At 42.8% G+C, this 24450-nt stretch overlaps 1 protein-coding gene across 6 annotated transcripts in view; it reads left to right on the top strand.

The window, feature by feature from the left end:
• The window catches only part of celf6 (CUGBP Elav-like family member 6), an 830275-nt gene that overhangs the window by 764719 nt on the left and 41106 nt on the right, over positions 1-24450 (top strand). For 4 of the 6 annotated variants that reach the window (XM_052042318.1, XM_052042317.1, XM_052042316.1 and 1 more), the window contains exon 12: positions 9402-9550. The exons of the other annotated variants lie outside the window; for them this stretch is intronic. In XM_052042318.1, the coding sequence (XP_051898278.1) occupies positions 9402-9529 (128 nt within the window). In that variant the 3' untranslated portion in view covers positions 9530-9550. The remainder of the gene's footprint in view (positions 1-9401; positions 9551-24450) is intronic. 6 annotated transcript variants of the gene reach the window in all.

Genomic DNA, 24450 nt, shown 5'->3' with positions numbered 1-24450 from the left:
TTAATATAAGTTGAGGGGCAACATTTTTTATACAGGTCCATATATGTAATGAGCTGCCAGAGGAAGTGGTTAAGGCAGGTACATTAACAACTTTCAAAATACAGTTGAACAGGTACATGGATAGGAAAGGTTTAGAGGGATATGGACCAAACACAGACAAATAAGGCTAGCTTGGATGGGCATCTTGGTCAGCATAGACCAGTTGGGCCGAAGGGCCTGTTTCTGTGCTGTAAGTCTCTATGACTCTTATTTCCAATGCTAATATAATGATTGCACTTCACTTGTATTAAGTTGGCTGTAAATTATTTTAGGATACTTCATATGAATGTAAATTATACTTTTAATAAAGCTCTAATTCAACATATGAAACATAGGATTACAGTTAATGTGTTGAACTGTCGGACATATGGCCATGATGTGTGAAGCTTCTCCTGAAAGATTCATAAACTTTCCACAGCAGTGAATGTGATTTGATCTCCCAGATGTCCACTGTTACTGAACACCTGCCCTTGCTGAGTTCCGCAACTAGCTAGTATTGAATGACTGTGCAAGCTTGAAAATAGACTATGTGTATACAAAACCCAACAATGTCTGTGGGTCGTACTCCACAGAGAGCCCGCCCAACATCTTTTTGAACGCCTGGCTTATAATGGGAATCTGCAATCAATGGAAGGATTGGCTAATAACAAAGAAAACCCAAAATGCCTTTAAAATGTCATAATCTCTAACAATGAATAGCAGAATCATGGTCCAATGTCCATTGGGTCATTTCATTTCCTCGTTTTTCTTTAGTTATCCTCAATGAAAAGGAAATGTATGTTGCCCCTTCTTGAGGCAGTGATGGATATCTTCTGCTGCCTCTGTTGTAATGTTGCTTCGACAATATTGTTGTATGAGAACAGCAGGGACTTGCCAGGAACAATAAACAAGCAGCAAAGCTTCTATGTGTGTGTCTTGTAGTTTGACATATTGATAGTCTCTTTAGGCTCTTTGTGTGGCTACTTGCAAAGCAAAGGCAGAGATTCCAATAGAACATTGGTTTATTGAAGGCAGTAATGTTCAGCCAAGCAGCACAATCCAGTACAACAATGTATCAAGGTCCTACCCAAGGTGCCCTCAGTTGTTAGGGTATCCTTACAGTATATATACCAGCCCTGACAACTTTCCTTTATTATCAAAAACTTTATGGGATTGAAGGCCCAGGTCACCCATAGACCCACATCAGTCTTATCCTGGGCCTTTGGATATTGTCTTTCACCAGCTTTTGTTGGGTAATTGGTTTATTATTGTCACATGTACCAAGATACAGTGAAAAGCTTGTTTGCCTGCCATCCGGACAGACCATTCCATACATAAGTACATCAAGATATTACAAAAGGAAAACAGTAACAGAATGTAGAATATAGTGTTACAGTTACAGAGAAAGTGCAGTGCAGGCAGATAAATAAAGTGCAAGGGCCATGATGAGGTAGATTGAGAGATCAAGAGTTCATCTTTATCGTACAAGAGGTCCATTCAAGAGTCTTATAACAGCGGGATAGAAGCTGTTCTTGAGCCTGCTGGTACATATTCTTGAGCTTCTGTGTCTTCTGCCCGATGGGAAGAGTGGGGAGAAGAGAGAATGACCAGGGGTGGGTGGGGTCCTTGATTCTTTTGGCTGCTTTTCATCTCATTTTTGATGGAAATTTTTGATCTCACTTTAGATGAAGTAGATGATCAGTAACCTGGAAATGGAAAAATCATTCAGTAAGTCATGTAGGTTAGGGTTTTGAGGTAGAAATTCCACTTCTATTGCATGTCATAATCTCATGATATTTTAATATATGCGCATTTCACTCAGCTTTTGAAATCTGATACCTTTTGGCAAATAACATTAAATTTCAGAAGCAGAGGTTAACAAATGAGAGCAAGGACAGGTTTAGCTCATTATGTCATTGAAGAATTATGTTCTAGTTCTTGCTACTTTTTGTTGGGTAGTTTATTTGGGTAGTTTACTGGACGAGTATCTTGTGGCCTAGACTATTAAACCTGAAGATGTGAGTTTAAATCTCACAATGGCAGTTGCATAATTTAAATTCAATTAAATATGTTTGTAATAAAATAAATAGTTATTGAGGTCTCTGTAGTTTCATCTGTATTGCTACTTGCATAAATAAACAATAAGAGAAAAAGGCATGAACAGAACATTCTTTATTGATGGCAGTAACTCAATTAACTTGCGGTGTACGACAATGTGTTAAGGGCAAAAACAAGCTGCTGGAGAAACACAGCAGGTCAAGCAGCATCCACGGAGGGAAATGGACAGTTAATGGACTCTTTCCCTTCCTTTCTTATCAGATTCCATAATGTGCAGCCCTTTGCTGTCTCCACCTATCACCTCCCAGCTTCTATCACTATCTCCATCCCTCCCTCCTCCACCTGACTCCATCTGCCAATCAACCCCTCCTCACCTGAATCCACCTACTGATTGTCAGCTCTAGCCCCACCCCTCCCCCTCACCTCCAGCACCTCGGTTCTGTTGCTCCAGATTCCAGCATCTGCAGTATCTTGTGTCTCCAATGTATTAAGGGTTATAGTGCAAACTGGTTCTTAAAGGGACCCATCATCCATAAATACACTACATTGTTTCCCCTTTAAAAATGAAATATATCCATTCAGTCAATTAAGCTATTTGCACAGTTATTTAACAATTTACATTTTTATATGGTTATAAACTCAACCAATTATGAATTTGCAAAACCTCTTCCTCTTTTCATTCACTGAACTCCACTCCAAATTGCAATTGAAATCTCTGAAGTAGATAATTCCCCAAGTAGACCTCATCTGGTCTCACATCTTGGCCTGTACAATCACCTCCTCTACATAATTTCTTCATGGCTTTGCATACATTGGGAATGGGTATTCTGGATCGTTACCTCCTTGGTTTCCTCTGTACACACATCATGGTTTACATAAAACAATACGAAGTCCAATAATTATTATTATGACAGTAGTTAAAAATATGCATTGCATTTGGTACTTACCTCATGCTATGAATAAGCTCTGCTTTAGTTGCTTCTTAAAGCTTTCCATTGTTGTGTACCTGTGTTTGTACCATCTTGGATCCTGCCTCCCACTCATTGTAGACACTGGACTTTTCTTGTTTCCTACTGTCACATTTGAATCAACAAAGTCATCTTCCCTGACCTTGCCTTTCTGGATTGTTGTCAAGGCTTTCAACTCTGACATGACTGTTTTTAGTCTGTCTTGTTGCATTCAGACTCCACTGTATTGGTCTGGCATTAATAAGTCTATGCCTGTTTAATGGGATCTTCAGAGCTTTGGAACTGTCACCTATTGGAATGCCACTCTCTCTCAAAGCTTCCAACTCAATCTGTGTTTGATTCAACAATTCTGTCAGTAACAAGTCTTGTATTCACTGAAATCTCTCCCAGTCCCTGCTTCTTTGCCTGCATTGAATTGTACAGACCCTATCAATATGCCCTTGTCGAAGCCCCCATGCTGAGCCTATTGCTTCCTTGTGGTGACACAACAGTTGTCCTAAAACTTCCGTGAGCTGGCCCTCTCCCACTGTTCAGATTATCGACTCTTCCTCTGAGCAGCTTGCCTCCAAGGTTTGTGAATAGTTCTGCAGTTCTGAAAATGCCAACTCACTGTCAAAGTGACACCTTAAACTCTGGTTACTCACAATGGACTGTCTCCCACATGGCCCTGGAGTTAGATAAACTTTCCCTCTGGAACAACATCATCATGAACTGGGTGACCACTTTGTTGGTCCAGTTTCTCAACCACAAGGTTGGTCATTATTACCTTTTGTCCTTGTATTACACTGCCATTATATCACAATAGCGACTTTACTCGTTGAGCAATGGTGAGCCTTACTGGTAGTCATCACTGTGAATCCATACTGTCAAGAATGCCTTCTGCTCTTTGCCCACTCTCACTGTGAACTCAGAGTTCAAGATATCATTTAGTGCCATAGACAAAAGCAAAATACTGCAGATGCCAAAAATGCTGAAATAAACTCAGGCAGGTCCCATAAGAGCTTTCTACAGTTCTCCCAGTGTACCAAGCACACAAGTACCTGCCAAATTATTGCTTTGCCTCATCCTCTGAAGACCTTGCTTTATCCCTTCCCAGTGGATCTCAATGGCTGCCTGATGGGCTGTCGTCAGACTTTTCCCTTCTGGATTGTTGCCAAGATTTTCAATTGTGACGTGACTGTTTTCAGGCCGTCTCGTTTCTATATTGCATTGGGGTGGCTTTAATAAGTCGATGCCTTTCATACAATCTTCAGAGCTTTGGAACTGCCTCCAGATTGGAATGGTGCTATCTCTCGAAGATACAAATCAGTCTGCATTGCTACCTGCTCCTTATTCACTATAGCTGCCCTGTGGAGCAGGCAGCCTGTTTCCACTGCACTCTCATCTTGGATTATTCTTTCTCTTACTGCCCCTAGTAGAAGCATTTTAGCCTTAGAACCACCATTTCCTACAGCTATCTCATTCAAGCTGCAGTCTATAACCCTGGTCTGCCAATGACAAGGCCCCCTTAACACCTCCCACCTGCCCACTAAGCTGCCTGTGAAACCCACAAACATGAGTGAGTCCCCATGGATTTTCCCACTGCCCGAGGCAGCGATCGTTTCAAACACACGGTCTCTCCATGTGAGTGACTCCATCCAATCGACTCCCATGGTCACTGGTGCACGTCATAGCCTGTAACCATGGCAGTAGCTGGATTTGTCTTTCTCTCCCAGAGACCCAGAGGTTTATTTATCTCTCTGAACCTTCCATCATAAGTGGCCAACACTATTTTGCTCCATTCCAATGAAATATTTCAAATGCATATCCTGGCTTATCACAAGTTGACTTGCCTTGATGTGCATACTCATTGTTGCTTCTTCAGTCAACAAACTGGTTTTAAATGTACTGTCCTTATCAAGTTTCCTGGGAGTACAATGGATGCTGTTAAGCATTCCCATTTCCATCTCCTCATTATCTGAGGAGTGTGGTATCCAAGTGGGATTGTTTGATGATCTTGCCCCCACTTATATGTGAGCCCTGCAGGGATGACCATCCTTACTGGCAGTTCCCTTCATCAGGGACCTTGTGGCAATTGTACTACCTTGCCACTTGAATGGGATATTGTGACACTGGCTGGCTACCAAAGCATCCAAATAAGACCCCTACTTTTTACACCGATGTGACCTGCTGGATTCCTGCCATATCCAGTTGGTAGTACCTGTGTGACTCAGCAGCACAGAAGAATGCTGCATCATCATTAACATTTCTGTGGGCTTGTTCCCTGCTTTACCTTGGAATCATGCCCCAAGTTATGAAGCACCATCTCTATGCTACGTGCTGCTTAGCATCACCTGCACACTACAGGTACCACGAACATTAGGTCCACCACATTAAAGAGTTTCATCTGAATTACTTCACCTCCAAGCCCTTAGCAATTCTGCAATGGTTGATTTGGAAAGGTATAGAAATTGCACCTTTCTGCCTGTGACATCAACCTGACCCTGCATTTGGAAACTGGTTCAGGGTTGCATGGTTGACTTGTAACTCAAGGAAACATCTGATGGTGTTGGGTTAAAATATCCCTCTGTGGCTCTCACTTTATCCTCAGATGAGACCTTGTCTACAGTTCGTGGTGTTAGTAGACTCACTCTCATCTCACCCATCTCCATCTCTACCACCAGCATCAATGTCTAGCACATCGCTATGTTTCTCTACTATCCCTCTTCCCCAGACAATATTCTTTACTCAGTGGAACATTCCCACTTGTTCTATTTACAGGGTGAATGCCTTAATTCTGTTGCAGCTGACATCTCTGACATGAATATTGCCTGCTGTCATCTCTTAGAGAACCCAGTCTCCATTTCCCTTGTGTTAACTTACTGTCTTGCTACTCTCTTCAGTAGCAACTCCCAAACTCAACGCCAATGCAGCCTTCATAGGTACCTTGCATTGCTGCTTGCCTGTGTAGGTAAATAGAGCTAAGAAAAGAATATCCTTTATTGAAGGCAATACACTGCAGTGACTGGGTGCAACAATGTTTCAAGAGTCATACCGCATGATTCAAACCAGTTCTTAAAGACACCGTGTATATATATCTATATATGTGTATATATATGCCAACTCACTGTCAAAATGACACCTTAAACGTTACATTTATAATGATGGTAATTTGGATTGTTGGTTCAGGGGAGGACATTCTCCAGCCCTAACTAGCCTGTAAACACACTTAGCGAGCTATTCAGTTCAATCAGTGGTGTATACTAACCTTGCCAGTGGCATTCACATCCCGTGGGAAGACAAAATGCATCATTCAGTTCTTAACTATGATAGAATACAAACTCTCTCCTTTTGATGCTGTACACCTGCTCCTGCCCTAGTGAGCTCAATAAAACTATTCCACAATCCCGTTTAGGTCAGTACTTAGAGACAGAAAATGAACAACACTCTGTTCCTGTTAACTATGACTGGCATTATTAGAGACATGTCCATCAAGAACAAATGAAAACAAGACATTGACATCTATGAGCTTTACGCAGGCAAGAACTTTCATTGCAGCCTGGTGTATGTGTATCTGAATTTGAATCTGATTCTCTGTCCCATGACTCTCTGATATCTAATTTAGACCCCTCGGACACTGCGCCATTATCGTCAGCTGTACTTTCACCGACCAGGGCTCCTGTTAAAGCCAGACTCTTTGACCAAGCTTTGGGTCTCCTTGTCTCATATCTCCCCAGAGCAACCATATTTTTGCCTTGAAAGCTCACCCATGGAAAGGCTTAGCACATCGTTGTTACATTCACTAGTTGTTGTTGCCTCCGTAAAGTTGATTGCTGAACAAAAAGATTGAGTCATAATAATGTTGGCACCCCTGATGGAGTTGACGCTTGATCTGTATGGTGAGGGGAAATTAGGTGCTCGCTGTGTTCCAATGACAACAGTTTTGTCTCTTGTGTTGTGTTGTGAATGGCGCTCTGAAGATTTAAGCACAAAACCTAGGCCATTGTTCCAGTGGAGTACTGCAGGAGTGCTACGCTGCTGGAGATCTATCTTTCAGATGAGCCTGTCTGCTCTCTCAGGAGGGCATAAAAGACTCCAAGCAGAGATTCTGATCAAAAGCATGGGTTTTGATCCTAGTGTTGTGTTCAACATTTATCCCTCAGCCAACATCACCAACATCTTGTGACGGCAGTTTGGTAAAAATACAATCATAACAAAACTAAATGACTCAAAAGGAAGGCATTCAGTCCAGTGGTTGACCCCGATGGGTGAAAAACATCATTCCTTATCTCCCTCCTAATCCATCCACCAATAATGTTTTATGACCTCTCTGCTATTGAAGAAAGGTCTTTCCTACTTACTCTGTCTGGGACTTTCATGATTTTATACACCTTGGCTAAGTTTCTCCTCATCTTCCTCTGTTCAAAAGTTCCAATCCAACCTTTCCTCATAGTTACAATTTCCCAGTCCTGGCAACGTCCCCATTAATCTCCTGCACCCTGTCCACCTTTCCTGTAGTATGGTGACCAGAAGTGAATGTAACCATGAGGGGCCCCACAATAAACCACTCAAAAACACAACCTTTTCCTCATAAGGAACCTCAACTCTAACCCACTGACATCCTTCTTGCCTCTCCACCCCTCCCCTCCATGTCAGACTGTTCGTTCAATGTGGAGCATTGGATGATTAGATATTTCCTTCAATTATGAAAAGGGTATTGTCTTCAAATTCTGCCATAAACTCTTGGTCATTCTCTACCAACTCCTTTCTGTTCCCTGCCCAAAAATGAACCAGACCATTCTCAGAGACGCAAGAGATTCTGCAAATTATTCTCAACCTGATCTGATTTCCAGAGCACAGTTTGATCCTTGTTGTATTGGACTCAAGATCAGCTTCACACTTCGTATTTGTGGTATCATCAAGCAACCAATGCCATCTCCACCACATCACCTGCCCCTGCAGCTGAAACTTTCATGCCTTCGTAAACTTTCATGCCTTTGTATTAATATTTAATATTTAACCTCTCTGATCTAATCCTGGCCTGCTTCCTACATTTTACACTTGAGTCGTACAAACTCCATTACCTCATGTCTTCCTCAAGCAACAACATCTTCATAAATTTCTCACCCTCGTTTTCAAATCCCAGTGTATCCACACCTCTGTGATGATCCAAGATATCAGCACATGCTTCACCATTGATGACCATGTCCTCAGTTGCTAAGGCCCTGTTTTACAATTCCTTCTCTACAATCTGTCTGCCTGTCTATCTCTTTCTCTCTCTCTCCCTCCCCCACTCTCCCACTCTCCCTCTCTAACCCTCACTCTCTATCTGTCTGCTTCTCTCTCTCCTCCTCTCCCCCTCTATTCCAGAACTTCTAAAATCCCTACTTCCTTGGTCAAACATCTGCTCTAACATCTCTTCTTATGGTTTGGCATCAGATTCTGTTTAGTGCCTGCATAAAGCATTATGGAATATTTTACAATATTAAAGATTGAATTTCTGTAATTGGAAACCAGAAATGTACCCAGGGCAATTGTGGGGTTTAATTGCTCCATTTGTTCAAGATACCCCCTTTTGATTTTCACCTCCTCTGGAATGATGCAGAACCGGACTGAACAACTAATTGAGAATCCGGCGGACACGAAGTATGTGTCACATAAACCATCAAACTAGTAGGGAATTATCAGTGAACAGGTATACTTTAAAGGAAAGATATTTAAGAAAAAGTCAGAGCAAGCAAGCTTATTGTTCCCTGCAACTTAAGATGAGGCTATAGAGCAGTGGCAGGGGTGTGTAAGAAGGTTCGACTCAGTTTCTGAAGTGTTGTCACCATGGTAGGATTTATTAACCCTCCCCCACTCTCCCAACATAGAATCATAGAGTAATACAGCGTGAAAATAGGCCCTTCGGCCCAACTCTTCCATGCCAGCCAAGATGCCTATCTAAGCTAGTCCTATTTGCTTGTGTTTGTCCCAAATCCCTCTAAGCCTTTCCTATCCAACAAACCAAGCAATTAAATGTCCTATCACCCCTCTCCCTCATACCAAGCACTGTGGAGCCTTTAAAGGGGCAGTCCACCTGTGCAAGCTTTCCTTTCTCAAGAGAGGTATTGTGTACCCATTGGGAAAGAGGTGGTGAGAATATAAGCCCCTCCCCTCCAGTCCCGCACATTGCATTGCGCATCATGGAGTGTGACACCTCCACACCCTGGAACAATGGTGTGAGGGTCAGTAGACCAAGGCAGTGAGAGGTCGGAGCTTTAAACTGAGGATGTGATTGACGTTTGTGCCCAAGCCCCTGACCATGCTTCACGGGACCTGGGAACTAGGCAGTCAGTAGCTTTCATCATTCTGAAATGTATCTTTTGCTATTTCCAGGCTTTGTGAGTTTTGACAATCCTACCAGTGCTCAGGCTGCTATTCAGGCTATGAACGGCTTTCAGATTGGAATGAAGAGGCTAAAAGTACAACTGAAACGACCAAAAGACGCTAACCGACCATACTGACCTTCACACGCTCCTAACCAGGTAGACATCCCACCATTGAGAGAGCATGGAACAGGTTGCTGTTTACATGGTTACGCAGGGCTGCAGGCAAAAAGAATTACTCACTCACTCCAGCCTTCCAGTAATGTGAATGTCAGACTAAGCACTTAAAAGAAAATACGGACATAATTAAAATTGCCTCATTTTTATAACGGTAGTTTGGGATTAAGCAAAAAAGAATGAAACTGTACTCTTTCTACGTGAAGAGCACAGTGAATTCTGATCAATATTGCATTGTCTTTCAATTAATCAGGAATAGAGAATGGGGATGATGCTGTTTGAGGGAGCTTTATGGCTGATGATGTTCTCTTTAGAAGATCACTTGAGGTTGCTTTGTTATGGTCCCTCCGGCATGTCTTATGATGTTTCCCCTTCTTGGCAGTAGTTGGTTAAAAGGGGTTTTGTTGTCTCGAGGGTAGTTATGGCAGCATAGCCCTGGTTCTTTCCTTGTTCCAGTAATCATTGAGTGGCAATTTCTATGCCCCCAAGTCACGTAGCCCTGGCCAAGGACTTTAGACAGTTCACACCCATTCTCCATTGGCACTGTAATGTAGGAAACTGTGTCAAATAATGTGCACGGTTTTCCAAATTTTGACAGAGCAATCTTCTTCCACAGCATTTAAAAACCTTCTCCCTTCGCAATGCATAGCATTTAAAAATTATTTCTGTGTGCATATTTTAGAAATGTTTCCACATATAACCAGTGCCCTGTGCACAACATCTGGCAGCTGTTTTGCGGTGGAATGCGAATATCCTTGTGCGCACACCTGCGCCCACGTGTGCCAGTGTGTGAGTGCTTGTGCATGCATCTGAGTGTGTGAGAGTGGGAGAATTGCTGAGGGTTATTCAGGAGGAGTGATTGCAAGATAAAGAGCTTCCGTCCTAGCAGTTTGTTTGTGTCAGTGATGATCCAAATGGCCCCACCAGGATTAAAATCCTACTGGGTGGCATTAAGTATCAACACATTAGCACAGGTATACTAACATCTAATTGTGGGTATTTTCAACCCTATTGAGGCTATCATTGCTACTTCTGGGGTGCTATGCCAGGTGTTGAGTTTGTGTCAGTCAGGATTAGAAATGAGGCTACATTAGGTTGAGGGCACTCAGATGGACTTCATTATTTTAAAATGATACACTCTGTTCTTAACTTTATGTACAACTTTGATTTGGTATCTTCATTAACAAACCTCAGAAATGTGATCTTGAGGAAGTGGATGGGTAAACTCTGAGGGGCTACAGTGCCACTGCTGGAAGGAGGTGTGAAGTACAGCAGAATAAGTTTATGTGGAGAACATGGGCATTGGTATTTACTCTGCAGCTGTTAATATAGACCATGCACTGGAGGTTCATATATCTGCTTCTTAATGTTACCAATATCACACAACACCTGCAAAGCAGATAAAGTGATGGTGCAATGCAGCACGGAAACAGGCCCTTCAGCCAATCTCTTCCTCACCAACCAATGTGTCCATCTAAGTTAGTCCCTTTTGCCCATATTTGGCTCATACCTCTCTAAACCTTTCCTATCAATAATAACATTTAAAGGACACTTACCCAAATGTCTTTTAAATGTTATTATATCTGCCATTCCATATACGTACCACCTTCTGCATGAAGAAGTTGCCCCTCAGATCCCTGTTAAATATTTCCCCTCTCACCTTGTACAAATGGACTTTCTGTCCTTGTCGTAACTGAACACGAATTATAAAGACATTTTATGATTGTCACAACCCCGAATGATGATTTTTGGAAATGACATAGGACAGCTTTATTGGGAGGATCTCAAAGTGTCAACTACCAACTATCAGGACTGCGTGCATCACTATGTTCTGGGGTTCCACATTTGTACTCTGTGGTGTAGAAGTACAGAGTGAGTGGAGATCAAATGCCAGCACCTCTCTCTTCCACTCTTGGACTCACCACTGAGACCAAAGGCATTCTGTATCTTCCAGAGCTGAGGAGCCAGAGGCACTTCACACCTGACCCCACCAGCCACAGTGTTTGCATGGGGTCACTGACCCCCATTAACGAGGTAGATTTGGCTACATTTTTTATGTTTAGATTTCTCATTATGTTAAGTTAGTTATTGGTAGGTTAATGTGCTTCCAATAGAGTCGTAGAGTCATAAATGTATCATTTTTTGTAATCCTTTAAATTAATTTCAATCAGCTTTTGAATATCAAACATTTGGAAGGGGGGTAGAGGCCTTTGATGACACGAGCTGTCAATAACCATCAGGGCAGTGTTGGGGGTGGGGTTTCAGGACGCATCATCTAGAGGCTTGGTCCTCAGGCGTGGCACACTCTGGTCGTGGGACAGCCCTGGAACCGAGACTCGAGGTCGTTGGGAGTCATGTGGTTGTCAGTCTAGAATGGAGCAGAGCGATGGGTCAGATCAAGTCTGGTCTGGCCCTTTGTTGATTCACTGGCAGCTTTATCTCTGAGGTAAAGTAGGTTGACAAGAAGATCCATCATTCCATTTGAGATCCCATCAGAGTCCTAAACCCAACTGCAAATAAACAAGCACTTGGATGGGCAGAGGAGGCCTCAGTTAATGATTCATCAAAGGATGACCTCAGTACCACATTGGAACACCAGCCCAGGTCATGCACTCAGGTACCCAACACACTGCAAGTTCTCATGAAAGGGTTCTTCAGGACGACTGAAGAAGAATAATATTGAGGGTATCAAGCCCAACTTAAGGTGGTTATAAAATATCAGAGAAACCATTCTAGTGGTTTCCATACCTGATATATGATACAAGGGACCCCCCCCCTCCCCCGCGTTACAGCCATTTGGGTTATGGAAATTAACCCTCACGAATCACTACCCAAAAATTTGAGAGATGGAATAAAATTCACTCTCACAGAATGTCTGTGAAAAAAAGTAAATAAATCAACACACAATTTGCCTACAACTCAAGTTTCTTAACACATGCGCAGATGACACGGCATTGCATTACAGAAAATCGCGATATGGACCGTTTTCCAGGAATTCAAGCCCTTATCTCCCCCACCTCTTCGTAACACAGGGGTTGTGTGTGCTGTAGCATCCCTATTGAACTTCCCGTCAGAATTGAAACTTAACTAATGATGATTGAAAGATTGAGATGATTGCAGAATGCTCGACTTCATTTGCAACTGCTCAGCCAATAAGCTCATCCATCCTGCAAGCAGCAAAGTCTGGATTATGTTCATGGGCTAATAAGAAGCAAATACCATTCATGCCACCAATGATCATCTCCAACAAGAAGAGACTAACCATCTTTCATTGTCCAAAAGACTAGCCATCTGTCATTGACCTTCAAGTGGCCGGACTGGTTTGGATGAGAAGATAAAGGCTTTCCATCACACATTAATGATCTGCCCTCAAGTCAGAGCTGTAGTTTAGTTATAACCAGAGAACTACAAAGCAGAGTGATAGAGGACATTCACTCAAAGGGTTTGAGCATTGTTACCATGAAAGCAGCAACTGGTGCTTTGTTTGTTGGCCCAGTGTAAGCATCTTGTAGAGTGAGCCACCATCTCTCCAGACTGCAGGCTGCAACCTCCGGCCCAAACCTGGAAGTGCCCATGAGGCTGTCCCAGTGGGTCTACTGTGAGAAAAGTGCAGACAACTTGTCGGTGTTGGTGGACACAATGGATTGAAGTAAAGCAAGTGAAATATTGCACCATCACAAAATGTATTACAGAAGAGCTCAGATCCATAGTTGCAATGCATGATCTTCTAGGAGGCATTGCATTGGATAATAGTTTGCAATTTTATTTATTTCAGTTTGTAAAGCTAAACAGATTTAAACATCATTTCACATCAACCAGATTCAAACAGATTTAAATATCATTTCACATCAACCAGATTCAAACAGAGAAGCGGGGAGATCAGTATGTACAGTGAAAGAGGTACGGAAGAACAAGTCATGCAGGGTACATCAGGTCTTACCATAAAGCATCAGCCCACGGATCTTCTGAACTACCGACTGATGCTCTACTCTACAACTGCTACGGTCCTGCTGGAATACCGGTGCACAGGAGAGTCAGGACACGGCTGAGTCTGGCTCAGCTAAAACTGACAGGGAAGGCTGAAGAAAGGCAGTCGAAACAAATTAAGTCTCACAACACTTGAGGAAGTTCAGATTACATGATAAGGATTGTGTGCAGAGATCTCCAGAGATATTGGAGTGATGGTAGTAAGATACGGTTCCAAGAATTGTTAGAGCAGATGAGCAAGTCAGAATAATTCAGGTGGACCATTTGATCTCAGCGCAACCTACCCAAGAGAGTGAGGGAGATGGTGAGCTTGAATGTTCTCCTGAAGTGAGTCTTACAATTTTTGAAGAAGACTTGATACAGAACATAACTGAAGTGACACCTACAACGTCTGGAGAGGGATGCTTCACCAACAGCACTGGTTGAGTGGAAACACAAGAAGCTGCAGCTGGAACCTGGAGCAAAAAATGAGCTGCTGGAGGAACGTTGACCGCCTGCTTTTCTCCATGGATGCTGCCTGGCCTGCTGAGTTCCTCCAGCATCATCATGTTTAACATCTGTACATCCTGCCAGCAACTGGTTTTTAACACTGGTTGAACGTCCAGGATTAACACCAGTTTGAATACAAAAATCAAAAAGAATTGAAACTCACTAAATTAGTTAAATGCGTGAACTTTTAAATGATGCTAAACTAGTTTCACTCTTCTCTTTCAAATGGAAAGAAACAGAGTAGTATATGTAACTATGTGAGTGATGTATAAAGAGGAGAACTGGCCATCTCCCCTCTCCACTCTCAGTCCTGATGCAGGGTTTTGACTCAAAATGTCGACAATTCCTTTCCACTCACAGATGCTGCTCGACCCACTGAGTTCCTCCAGTGGATTGTTTGTTGCCATTGTTTCCCTTGCTCCCTTTGAACACACCAAGACCCCATTTCCCATGCACCCTATAAACTCACCACAGCCCATTTCCCATATTCCCAGTAAACTCACCACAACCCATTTCCCATATTCCCAGTAAACTCAACACAGCCCATTTCCCATATTCCCAGTAAATTCACCACAGCCCATTTCCCATATTCCCAGTAAACTCAACACAGCCCATTTCCCATATTCCCAGTAAACTCACCACAGCCCCATTTCCCATATTCCCAGTAAACTCATCACAGCCAATTTCCCATATTCCCAGTAAATTCACCACAGCCCATTTCCCATATTCCCAGTAAACTCACCACAGCCCCATTTCCCATATTCCCAGAAAACTCACCACAGCCACTTTTCCTATGCTTCCAGTAAACTCACCTCGACTGCTTCCTGTGTTCCCAGTAAACTCAGCGCAGTCCCATTTCACATTCTCCCAGTAAGCAGACTGCTCTCCCTTTAAACTCACTGTGATCCTGTTTCCCGGGCTCCCTTTAAACCTACAAGGTTCAGTGGAAGATTTATTCTACCACTGCATAAAATATAAAAAAAAGTGAATTAAAAGGGTGTTGGAACAACATCCAATATTCCAGAAAATCTACTAGTCCAGCACAATCGAAGTCCTGAGGGTTCAGGAGTATCAGTTTTTACGGTGGAGAATCCTGGATTCAAAAGGCATGAAGGTGTGGTGAGAGAGCACAAATATGGTATTGAGATAAGTAATCATCCATTGTGTTGAATGTGGAGCATGGTGGAAGGGCTGATTGACCTACACCTGCTTCTATTTTCTCTGTTTCTAACATTGAAAAGCCTCCATGCCTTCAGGAAACTGGCTCCACTGCTGATGATCCTTTGACACAATCGCCCGTTCGAGTTCCCTTAAAAGAATCTGTGTGTTCTAGACTCACATGGCAAGGCAAGGGGAGAACTGAGTGAAATTGATGCTGCTGGAACATTTCCCCCCTGAGGTAGCATTGCCCCTTTTAACCCACAGTATCTCGAAAGAGTTCTCTGTGCAATGTAGAGATTTTCCCACAAGGTGGTGCCAACACCGTCATTCCCTGACAAAACAGTGACCCTTCTGGAAGGCTGCACTTCAGTATGACAACCTGAACAGATTATTTAGAGTTAGTCCCAGCAGAGATTAAGCAGGAGGTGACAATGCGTTTGATACAGGGAATAATGTCTGTCTTTAACTGCAAGTTGTTTTGTGTTATATTTAATATGTTTGCTCATTTAAAACCATTTCAAAGGTATGCTTGATTTCTGATTTATGCATAACCTCTTTCTCTTCTTTTGATTATCTTTGAGCATTACTGAAGAATCAGTCTGCCTCTCTGTGTGTTTTATGTGTTTCTGGGTGTACCTTCACTGACAATTTCAGGCAGTAGGGTGTAAATCTGTACTGGGAATCCTGGGGTGAAGTCACTAATGATCCTCCGGACAACGTCATGAAAGCTCTCTTGAAGTCAGCTAATGCATTAAATGCTGCCCAAAGTTTCAGTCGTCATATATTGTTCACCTTTCACCTGGTTTGCCTGGTTTCCGACTTCACAATTTTATGATTTTCATTTTTGTTTTCAAGTCTCTCTCTCTCTCTCTGTTTCTGTCTCTTTATCTTTCTCTGTCTTTGTCTCTGTCTCTCCCTCTCTCTCTCTGCCTCTTTATCTTTGTCTCTGTCTTTGTCTCTCTCTCTCTGTCTGTCTCTCTCTCTCTGTCTCTCTCTGTCTGTCTGCCTCTTTGTCTTTGTCTCTCTCTCTGTCTGTCTGCCTCTCTCTCTCTCTATCTCTCTCTCTCTCTCTCTCTGTCTATCTCTCTCTCTCTCTCTGCCTCTCTGTCCCTCTCTCTCTCTCTCGCACCCTATTTCTTTCTCTCTCTGCCATCTTCTCCGCCCCACAACCCTCTGCGATTCAGAAGGCTGGTCTCTTAATCATCCCTCATTGACGGGAACAAAACCTTCAGCTGCCAAGACCCAAAGCTCTGGAATTCCTTCCTGAAACCTCTTCACCACTTTCAGGCACTTCTCAAACACTAGCCCTACCCTGTTACCTAATGTGATTCAGTATCATAAAGTAAACAGCAAATGCTGGAAATACTCAGTGGGTCAGGCAGCATCTGTGGCAGGAGATACAGAGTTAATATTGCAGGTCAAAGACCCTTCGCCAGATACTGTTCAGCCTGCTGGGTATTTCAGCATTTTCTGATTTTTATTTCAGTTATGGCATCTGCAGTTTATGATTTTAGCATCATAACATTCCTGTTTAACCCCTCGTAGTAAGAGTGTTTTATAATTGCAGGTTGTGATCATAGTAATATTAATTTATTAATATAATTAATGATCAATATCACTATTAATGTTAATATTGTAACTAATAATAATAATTAATAACAGATCTGTCTTGCCAACCAAACATTTTTTTGTCTGGCAAACATGTTGTTGATTGAAGTGTGAGATCTGACAATGGGCATAAGTGTTAACAGGTGACATTTGAGTTTTAAGGGAATGTTTTGTTGTACAGAGAAAAATAGTCTTAGTGCCCGAACAGTGATGATTCTTTTCATTACCACAAGAGGGGGTAATTGTTCCAATGTAGTCACAGCGACAATACAAGATTTAAATTGGCATGTTCAGATATTAATTAGTTTTAAAAGGAATCATTTCATTCATTATAAAATCAAATGTACTGAAATAAATCCTTAGACTTGATTGAGGCGGTGAGCTGATTTTCTTTGACTGATAAAATAATATCATATTTCTTCAGGCCTTCCATAATTAATATTCTCATTAGTGCATTTGTGAAATGTGAAATCAGATATCACAGTGCTAATTTATTAAAAACCTTCTTAATCAGTATAAATCTCTTTACATTACAGGAATAAATGGGCAGGGGGAGCACAGGAAATCCTTTTTTCTTAAAAAAAATCAGTGAGCCTACTGGCGTCAGGCTTGGACTGAACTACTCTGGTCATACATTCTGTGGCTTCCTGCGTGATCTTACTGTGCTCTAGTAACTCGCCAGTCATTGTCAATTCTTTCAAAGACTTGGCCAGGGTTAAAATGGTCACATTTCCATCACTGAAAAAAACACAGAAGGGAAAAGGAATGTGAAGATCCCTGTAATTAGACCTTGACCTCTGTAATTCGACCTTACTTGGTAGTTTCCTTAGAAGAAACCACATTGAAGATCACAGTTGCTCTGTGGCATACTGTAGGCACAATCTGTGGCACCTTCAGGATGCACTGCCCTAACTTGCCCATTGCCTTATATGCCTGAAACTTATTCTCCCCCACACAGGCCCATCAACTTAAAAGACACTTCAAAGTTAAAATCAAAGTCGAGTTTATTGTCATATGCACAAGTACATGTGTGCACAGGTGCAATGAAAAACTTACTTGCAGCAGCATCACAGGCACATAACTTCAGATAAGCAGCATTCACAAGAAAAACAGAAATTATACAGGAAAGGACACGGTTAGAACAACAAAAATGTTCATTATAGTGCAAAGTGGTCATAGTATTGCTGTCCTAAGGTAGTCATTAGGATTGTGCAGGTTAGTTCAAGAACCAAATAGTTGAAGAGAAGTAGCTGTTGTTGAACCTGGTGGTGTGGGACTTCAGGCTTCTGTACCTCCTGCCCGAGGGTAACTGTGAGAAGATGCCATGACCCCCATGGTGGGGATCTTTGATAATGGATGTTGCCTTCTTGAGGCAGTGTCTCCTGTAGATACTACTGATGGTGGGGAGGGATGTGCCCATGATGTATTAGGCAAAGTCCACTACTCTCTGCAGCTTCTTGCATTCCTGCACCTTCAAATTGCCGTACCAGACCTTAATGCAACCAGTCAAGATACTTTCAACAGTACATCTGTAGATGTTTGTTAGAGTGTTCGTTGACAAGCTGAACCTCCTCAACCTTCCAAGAAAGCAGAAATGCTGGCATGCCTTCCTTGTGATTGCATCTATGTGCTGGGCCCAGGACAGGTTGTCCGATGTGTTAACGCCAAGGAATTTAAAGCTGCTGACCCTCTTTTAGACAGGTACATGGGTAGAAAAGGCCTAGATGGATGTGGGCTAGATGCAGGCAAATGTGACCCACTCAGATGGGCATCTTGGTCAGCATGGATGAGTTGGGCTGAAGGAACTGTTTCCATGCTGTATAAACCCGTAACTGCTCTTTGATTCTTTTTGTCATTAACTTACACCTAGAGGCAATTTACAGCAGACAATTAACCCAGTAGCACTTCTTTGGGACTTGGGATGAATCTAGATCACCCGTAGGAAACTCACGTGGCACAGAGAGAACACAAACTCCAGACAGACAGCACCCAAGGTCAGGATCGAACCCAGATCCCTGGAGCTATAAGGCACCGTGCCACCCTACTACCAAGTTGGACAACACCTGCAGGTTCCCCTCTGCAAGTTGCACACCACCTTAACCTGAAAATATATCATTGTTCCTTCATCATCATTGGGTCTAAGTCCTGGAAATCTCTCCCCAACAGCATAGAACATAGGAACATAGAAAAACTACAGCACAATTCAGGCCCTTCGGCCCACAAAGCTGTGCTGAACATGTCCCTACTCGAGAAATTACTAGGCTTACCCATAGCCCTCTATTTTTCTAAGCTCCATGTACCTATCCAACAGTCTCTTAAAAGACCCTATCGTATCCGCCTCCACCACCATTGCCGGCAGCCCATTCCACACATTCACCACTCTCTGAGTAAAAAACTTACCCCTGACATCTCCTCTATACCTACTCCCCAGCACCTTAAACCTATGTCCTCTTGTGGCCACCATTTCAGCCCTGGGGAAAATCCTTTGATTATCTACCCAATCAATACCTCTCATCATCTTATATACCTCTATCAGGTCCCCCCTCATCTTCCGTCGCTCCAAGGAGAAAAGGCCGAGTTCCCCCAACCTACTTTCATAAGGCATGCTCCACATTCCAGGCAGCATCCTAGTAAATCTCCTCTGCACCCTTTCTATGGCTTCCACATCCTTCCTGTATTGAGGCGACCAGCACTGAGCACAGTACTCCGTGGGGTCTGACCAGGGACCTATATAGCTGCAACAATACTTCTCGGCTCCTAAATTCAATTCCCTGATTGATGAAGGACAATACACCATATGCTTTCTTAACCACAGAGTCAACCTGCGCAGCCACTTTGAGCGTCCTATAGACTCGGACCCCAAGATCCCTCTGATCCTCCACACTGCCAAGAGTCCTACCATTAAGACTATATTCTGCCATCATATTTGACCTACCAAAATGAACCACTTCACACTTATCTGGGTTGAACTGCATCTGCCACTTCTCAGCCCAACTCTGCATCCTATCTATGTCCCTCTGTAACCTCTGACAGCCCTCCAAACTATCCACAACACCCCCAATCTTTGTGTCATCCGCAAACTTACTAACCCACCCCTCCACTTCCTCATCCAGGTCATTTACAAAAATCACAGAGAGCAAGGGTCCCAGTACAGATCCCTGAGGTACACCACTGGTCACCGACTTCCACGCAGAATACGACCCTTCTCCAGAAGGAATGCAACGTCATAGAGTCACAGAGTTGTACAGCACGGAAACAGGCCCTTCGGCCCAACTCATCCCTGCCGACCAAGTTGCCTAACTGAGCTAATGCCATTTGCCTGCATTTGGCCCATGTCCTATCAATGTACCTTTCTAGATATCTTTTAAACGTTGTAATTATACTTGCCTCTGTCACTTCCTCTGGCAGCTTGTTCCATATGTCCTCTGTTTGGAAAAGTTGTCCCTTCAAAACTTTCCCCTCTCACCTTAAACCTATGCTTTCTAACTTTAGACTCATCTACTCTGGGAAAAAGACGCTGACCATGCATCATATGCAAGCCCCTCTTGATTTTATAAACCTCTATAAGGCCACCCCTCTGCCTCCTTCACTCCGGGGAAAAAAGTCCCAGCCTATCCAGTCTCTCCTTATAACTCAAACCCTCCAGTCCTGGTAACAAAAAGGAGTTCATCCTCACCTTCACCAGGCAAGATAGAGATTGGGAATAGATGCCTGCATTGAAATGTGATGCCCAGTTCCCAGAATAAGAATAAAAAAACTTCTGCATGACATTATTGTAACCGTGACATCACTGTAACCATGACATCATTGTAACCAAGATTATATTTCCCTGTCCTCTCAAAGTTTGCTAACAGTTTTTTCAATGCAACACTCCAACTACCCCAGATTAAAATGTTCTACAGTTTTCTTTGTTAACTGTGGCCCTAGCTAAACTTAATTAAAAGGGATGATTTGTTTCATTCAGCAACTGATTGGGCAAACAACCTATAGCATATTTCACATACGACATGCTACAGTCATACAATACCTTTAATGTAGTAAAGTGACCCCAGGGAATTTCAGAGGAATGTTAGCTGACAGAAATTGGCATCAGTGTAGAGTGGAGAGCAAGTGTTTTGTCAAAGAGTTTGCTTTTAAGAGCAAATCAGCGATGGAGAGAGTCCATCATGATAGTCAAAGATGTGATACAGCATGGAAACAGGCCCTTCAGCTCACCATGTCCATACTGGCAATGAAGGACTAACTATACTAATCCCACTTTTCCCCACTCGATCGTAAGCTTCTGTACCACTACATTTCAAGTGCTCATCCAAGTATTTCCTCAGTGTTACAGGTGGACCTAACCACTTCCCTCAGGTAAAGAGGGCTAATGCTAGAGGGCATGCATTTAAGGTGAGAAGGGGAAAGTTCAAAGGAAAGGGTAATGTGCAGAGCAAGTTCTTTACACAGAGAGTGGTGGATGCCTACTAGGGTGGTGGAGGCAGATACAATAGAGGCATTTAAGAGGCTCTTAGATAGGCACATGTATATGCAGAGAATGGAAGGATATGAACATTGTGTAGGCAGAAGGGATTGGTGTCATTAGCTTAATTAGTTCAGCACAACATTGTGGTCTGAAGGGCCTGTTCCTGTGCTGTACTGTTCTGTGTTCTATGTTCTAGACAGGGAGAATTGGAACAAAGGGAAGACAATTCCCTGAATGGTTTTGACTAACATCTGGCAGCCTCATGTAATTGAATGAAGTAGCCATTTTGCACATTGTGGTCCAAGATAAAGAGCAGTGAGCTGAGAGGTGAACTTGTTTCATCCTTTGGTGTGAGGGTAGTGAGGTGGGGAAGAGTGATGTCATTCAGGGGACCAGGAGAAACTGCTGTTCCTTCTTTATCAGGGCTTAGAATTTCTATTGCCTTAATATCACTGGGTCCAAATCCCAGAACTCCCTCCCTGGGATTTCTTCACCACGAGGGCTGCAGAGGTTCTGGAAGGTGGTTCATCACTACCTTCTCCAGGCCAGTCAGGGGAAACTGGGATCTACCTGAACAGACCGACAGGGCTTTGGTTACACTTTGCACTCCCTCAGCATGAGGTGTATTGGGTTATGCAGGTAACCAGGCCGACAGTGAAAGCCTTCAGTTTCCCCTTCATCTGAGCTGCCAACTGCACCAAGGTGGGAAGATTCTGTGGGTAATCAAAGTCAAGTTTATTGTCATATGCTCAAGTACATGTATGCACAGGTGCAAAGAAAAACTTACCTGCAGCAGCAGCACAGGCACATTGCATTAGACACACAACATTCACAAGAAAAACATAAATTATACACATTTTTACAAGAAAGAACACAATTAGAATAAAAAACATAGTTCATTGTAGTACAAAGTGGCCAAAATAGTCATAGTGTTGTTTTACTGATTAGGGTTGTGCAGGTTGGTTCAAGAACGGAATGGTTGAAGGGAAGTAGCTGTTGTTGAACCTGGTGGTGTGGGACTTCAGGCTTCTGTACCTCCTGCACGATGGTAGCTGCAAGAAGTTGGTATGGCCCAGATGGTGGGGATCTTTGATGATAGATGTTCCCTTCTTGAGGCAGCGCCTCCTGTAGATACTCCCGATGGTGGGGAGGGTTGTGCCTGTGATGTATTGGGCTGAGTCCACTGCTCACTGCAGCTTCTCACATTCCTGCGCATTCGAATTGTCGTACCAGACCATGATGCAGCCAGTCAGGATACTTTCAACAGTACATCTGTAGAGGTAGAACTGTACATCATTCCCACAAAGCTCTCACAAACAGCAATGTTTTGACATTTGTTTGTTGACTGAGGGATAAAACCTGACAGACTTAATTTCCCTTGATCCAACACCTGGGGAAATCATTAAAATCCAACCATGGGTCAGACTTATCCAACCTGAAAGACAGAACTCCCAACAGTTAGCATCCCCGCCCCCCTCCACCCCAGACCAACATTTTATGCTCAGATCTTGGGAGCGGGGCCTTGAACTCATGACCATCTGACTCAGAGACAACAGTGCTACCCACTGAACCTCGAATGCACCAGTTGTTTGACTTGTCACCCTGAGGAAGATTATGACCTTTTTTCCAGATACGATAGAGTCACTGGTCTGGGACCACTAATCTGTGAATTTTTTTTCATCATCAAGAATCCCCTCTGGGGTCAGTGCATGTACTGCCCAAGGGCTTCATCGATGTGGAGTCTGATCCATTCAGATCCAAATCTTGTGTCTGCTTACATCATTCAATGTGTTCTTTCATATCCTTAACTGGTTTGACATTTTGTTTCTCTAATCTATGTCATTACATGAAGACCAATATCTGCCTTGACACACATACAACAGGGGGGGAAATCGATGGTGTTGGTTTAATTAATTGGTTAACCAGAAACAAAAATATAAAGCCAAAGTTCTGACATTCACAAAGGATTAGTATTGGTATTGGTTTATTGTTGTCACATGTACCGAGATACAGTGAAAAGCTTTTGTTTTGCATGCCATCCAGACAGATCATTCCATACATAATTACACTGAGGTCATAAAAACAATGCAGAACATAGTGTTACAGTTACAGAGAAACTGCAGTGTGGGTGGGCAAATAAAGTGGAAGGGCCACGATGAAGTAGGTTGGGAGATCAAGAGTTCAAGAGTAGTGCCATACCATTTACAATAAGTTCTCATGGTGATGGAACTGAAATGAAGCTTTGTGAACAGGCTTTAAATTGACACACACATCATTGCTGAGAAACAGTGAACACTATTTCATTTTATTATATTTTTGGGCTGCTTTCTAATGGCTCATTTTATAACAAGAGAGTGTGTGGGAATCGCCAATGATGAAACATTGAAACATGTTTATGCCAGCCTTTCATCGTAGGCCAAGAGCTCTGCTGCTTGACTCCATACAACGCTCTTGGGCTTTTGCCACTGTTTAGGCCTTTCTTAGCTATGGCCTAAGAGTGAAGTCCATCGTAAATAGTGCACAAACTATTGCTGGGCCTGGCATGTAATGAGCTAATTCTCTGCAGCAGAGCTGTTCATACTTCTCACAATCTTCCATTCTAAATGAAGGAAGATGTGGGCCTCAATTAACTGTATAACCAGACACTGAGATATGACCAGGTCCCAGCCATAAGCCTAGGATTCAACGCTGGTCTAAGGATCTAATCCCAGCCTGAACCTTACAAGCAGACCATGGCCTGAGAATGTGACCCTGGTCTAAAATCTAGGATCAGACACCAGCCTCATTTCTAGGTCAGACCCTGATATGGAAACCCATCATTTTGAACTCTACAAGGCTGCACCCGGAACTGCAAATTTACTGCTTTTTAACATAAATTTCAGCACTGTCGGAGCCCACTGACTCATCGTATCCTTGTACCAGTTCAAATCCAGGTCAAAGTCATCCCATTCTCCCTAACTCTTTGCCTTCTTAACGTTCTGATCTAATTCCTTCTTAAACATGATTGACTTTGCTTCAATTGACACATAATATATTCTTCATATCCACCTTTGAACCCAGATTGTCTTTACATATATTATAAATTTAAACCCTATTTTTGTTCCTTTACCAATCAATATAAGCAAATTTCTTCATTCACCCAAGTACTTTATCAGAGATTGTATTTCTCTTT

The sequence above is a fragment of the Pristis pectinata genome, chromosome 32 (assembly GCF_009764475.1).
Source record: "Pristis pectinata isolate sPriPec2 chromosome 32, sPriPec2.1.pri, whole genome shotgun sequence".
Taxonomy (NCBI): Eukaryota; Metazoa; Chordata; class Chondrichthyes; order Rhinopristiformes; family Pristidae; genus Pristis; species Pristis pectinata.
Note: the sequence above shows the minus strand (reverse complement) of the source record. Positions and strands in the feature narration are given on the sequence as shown.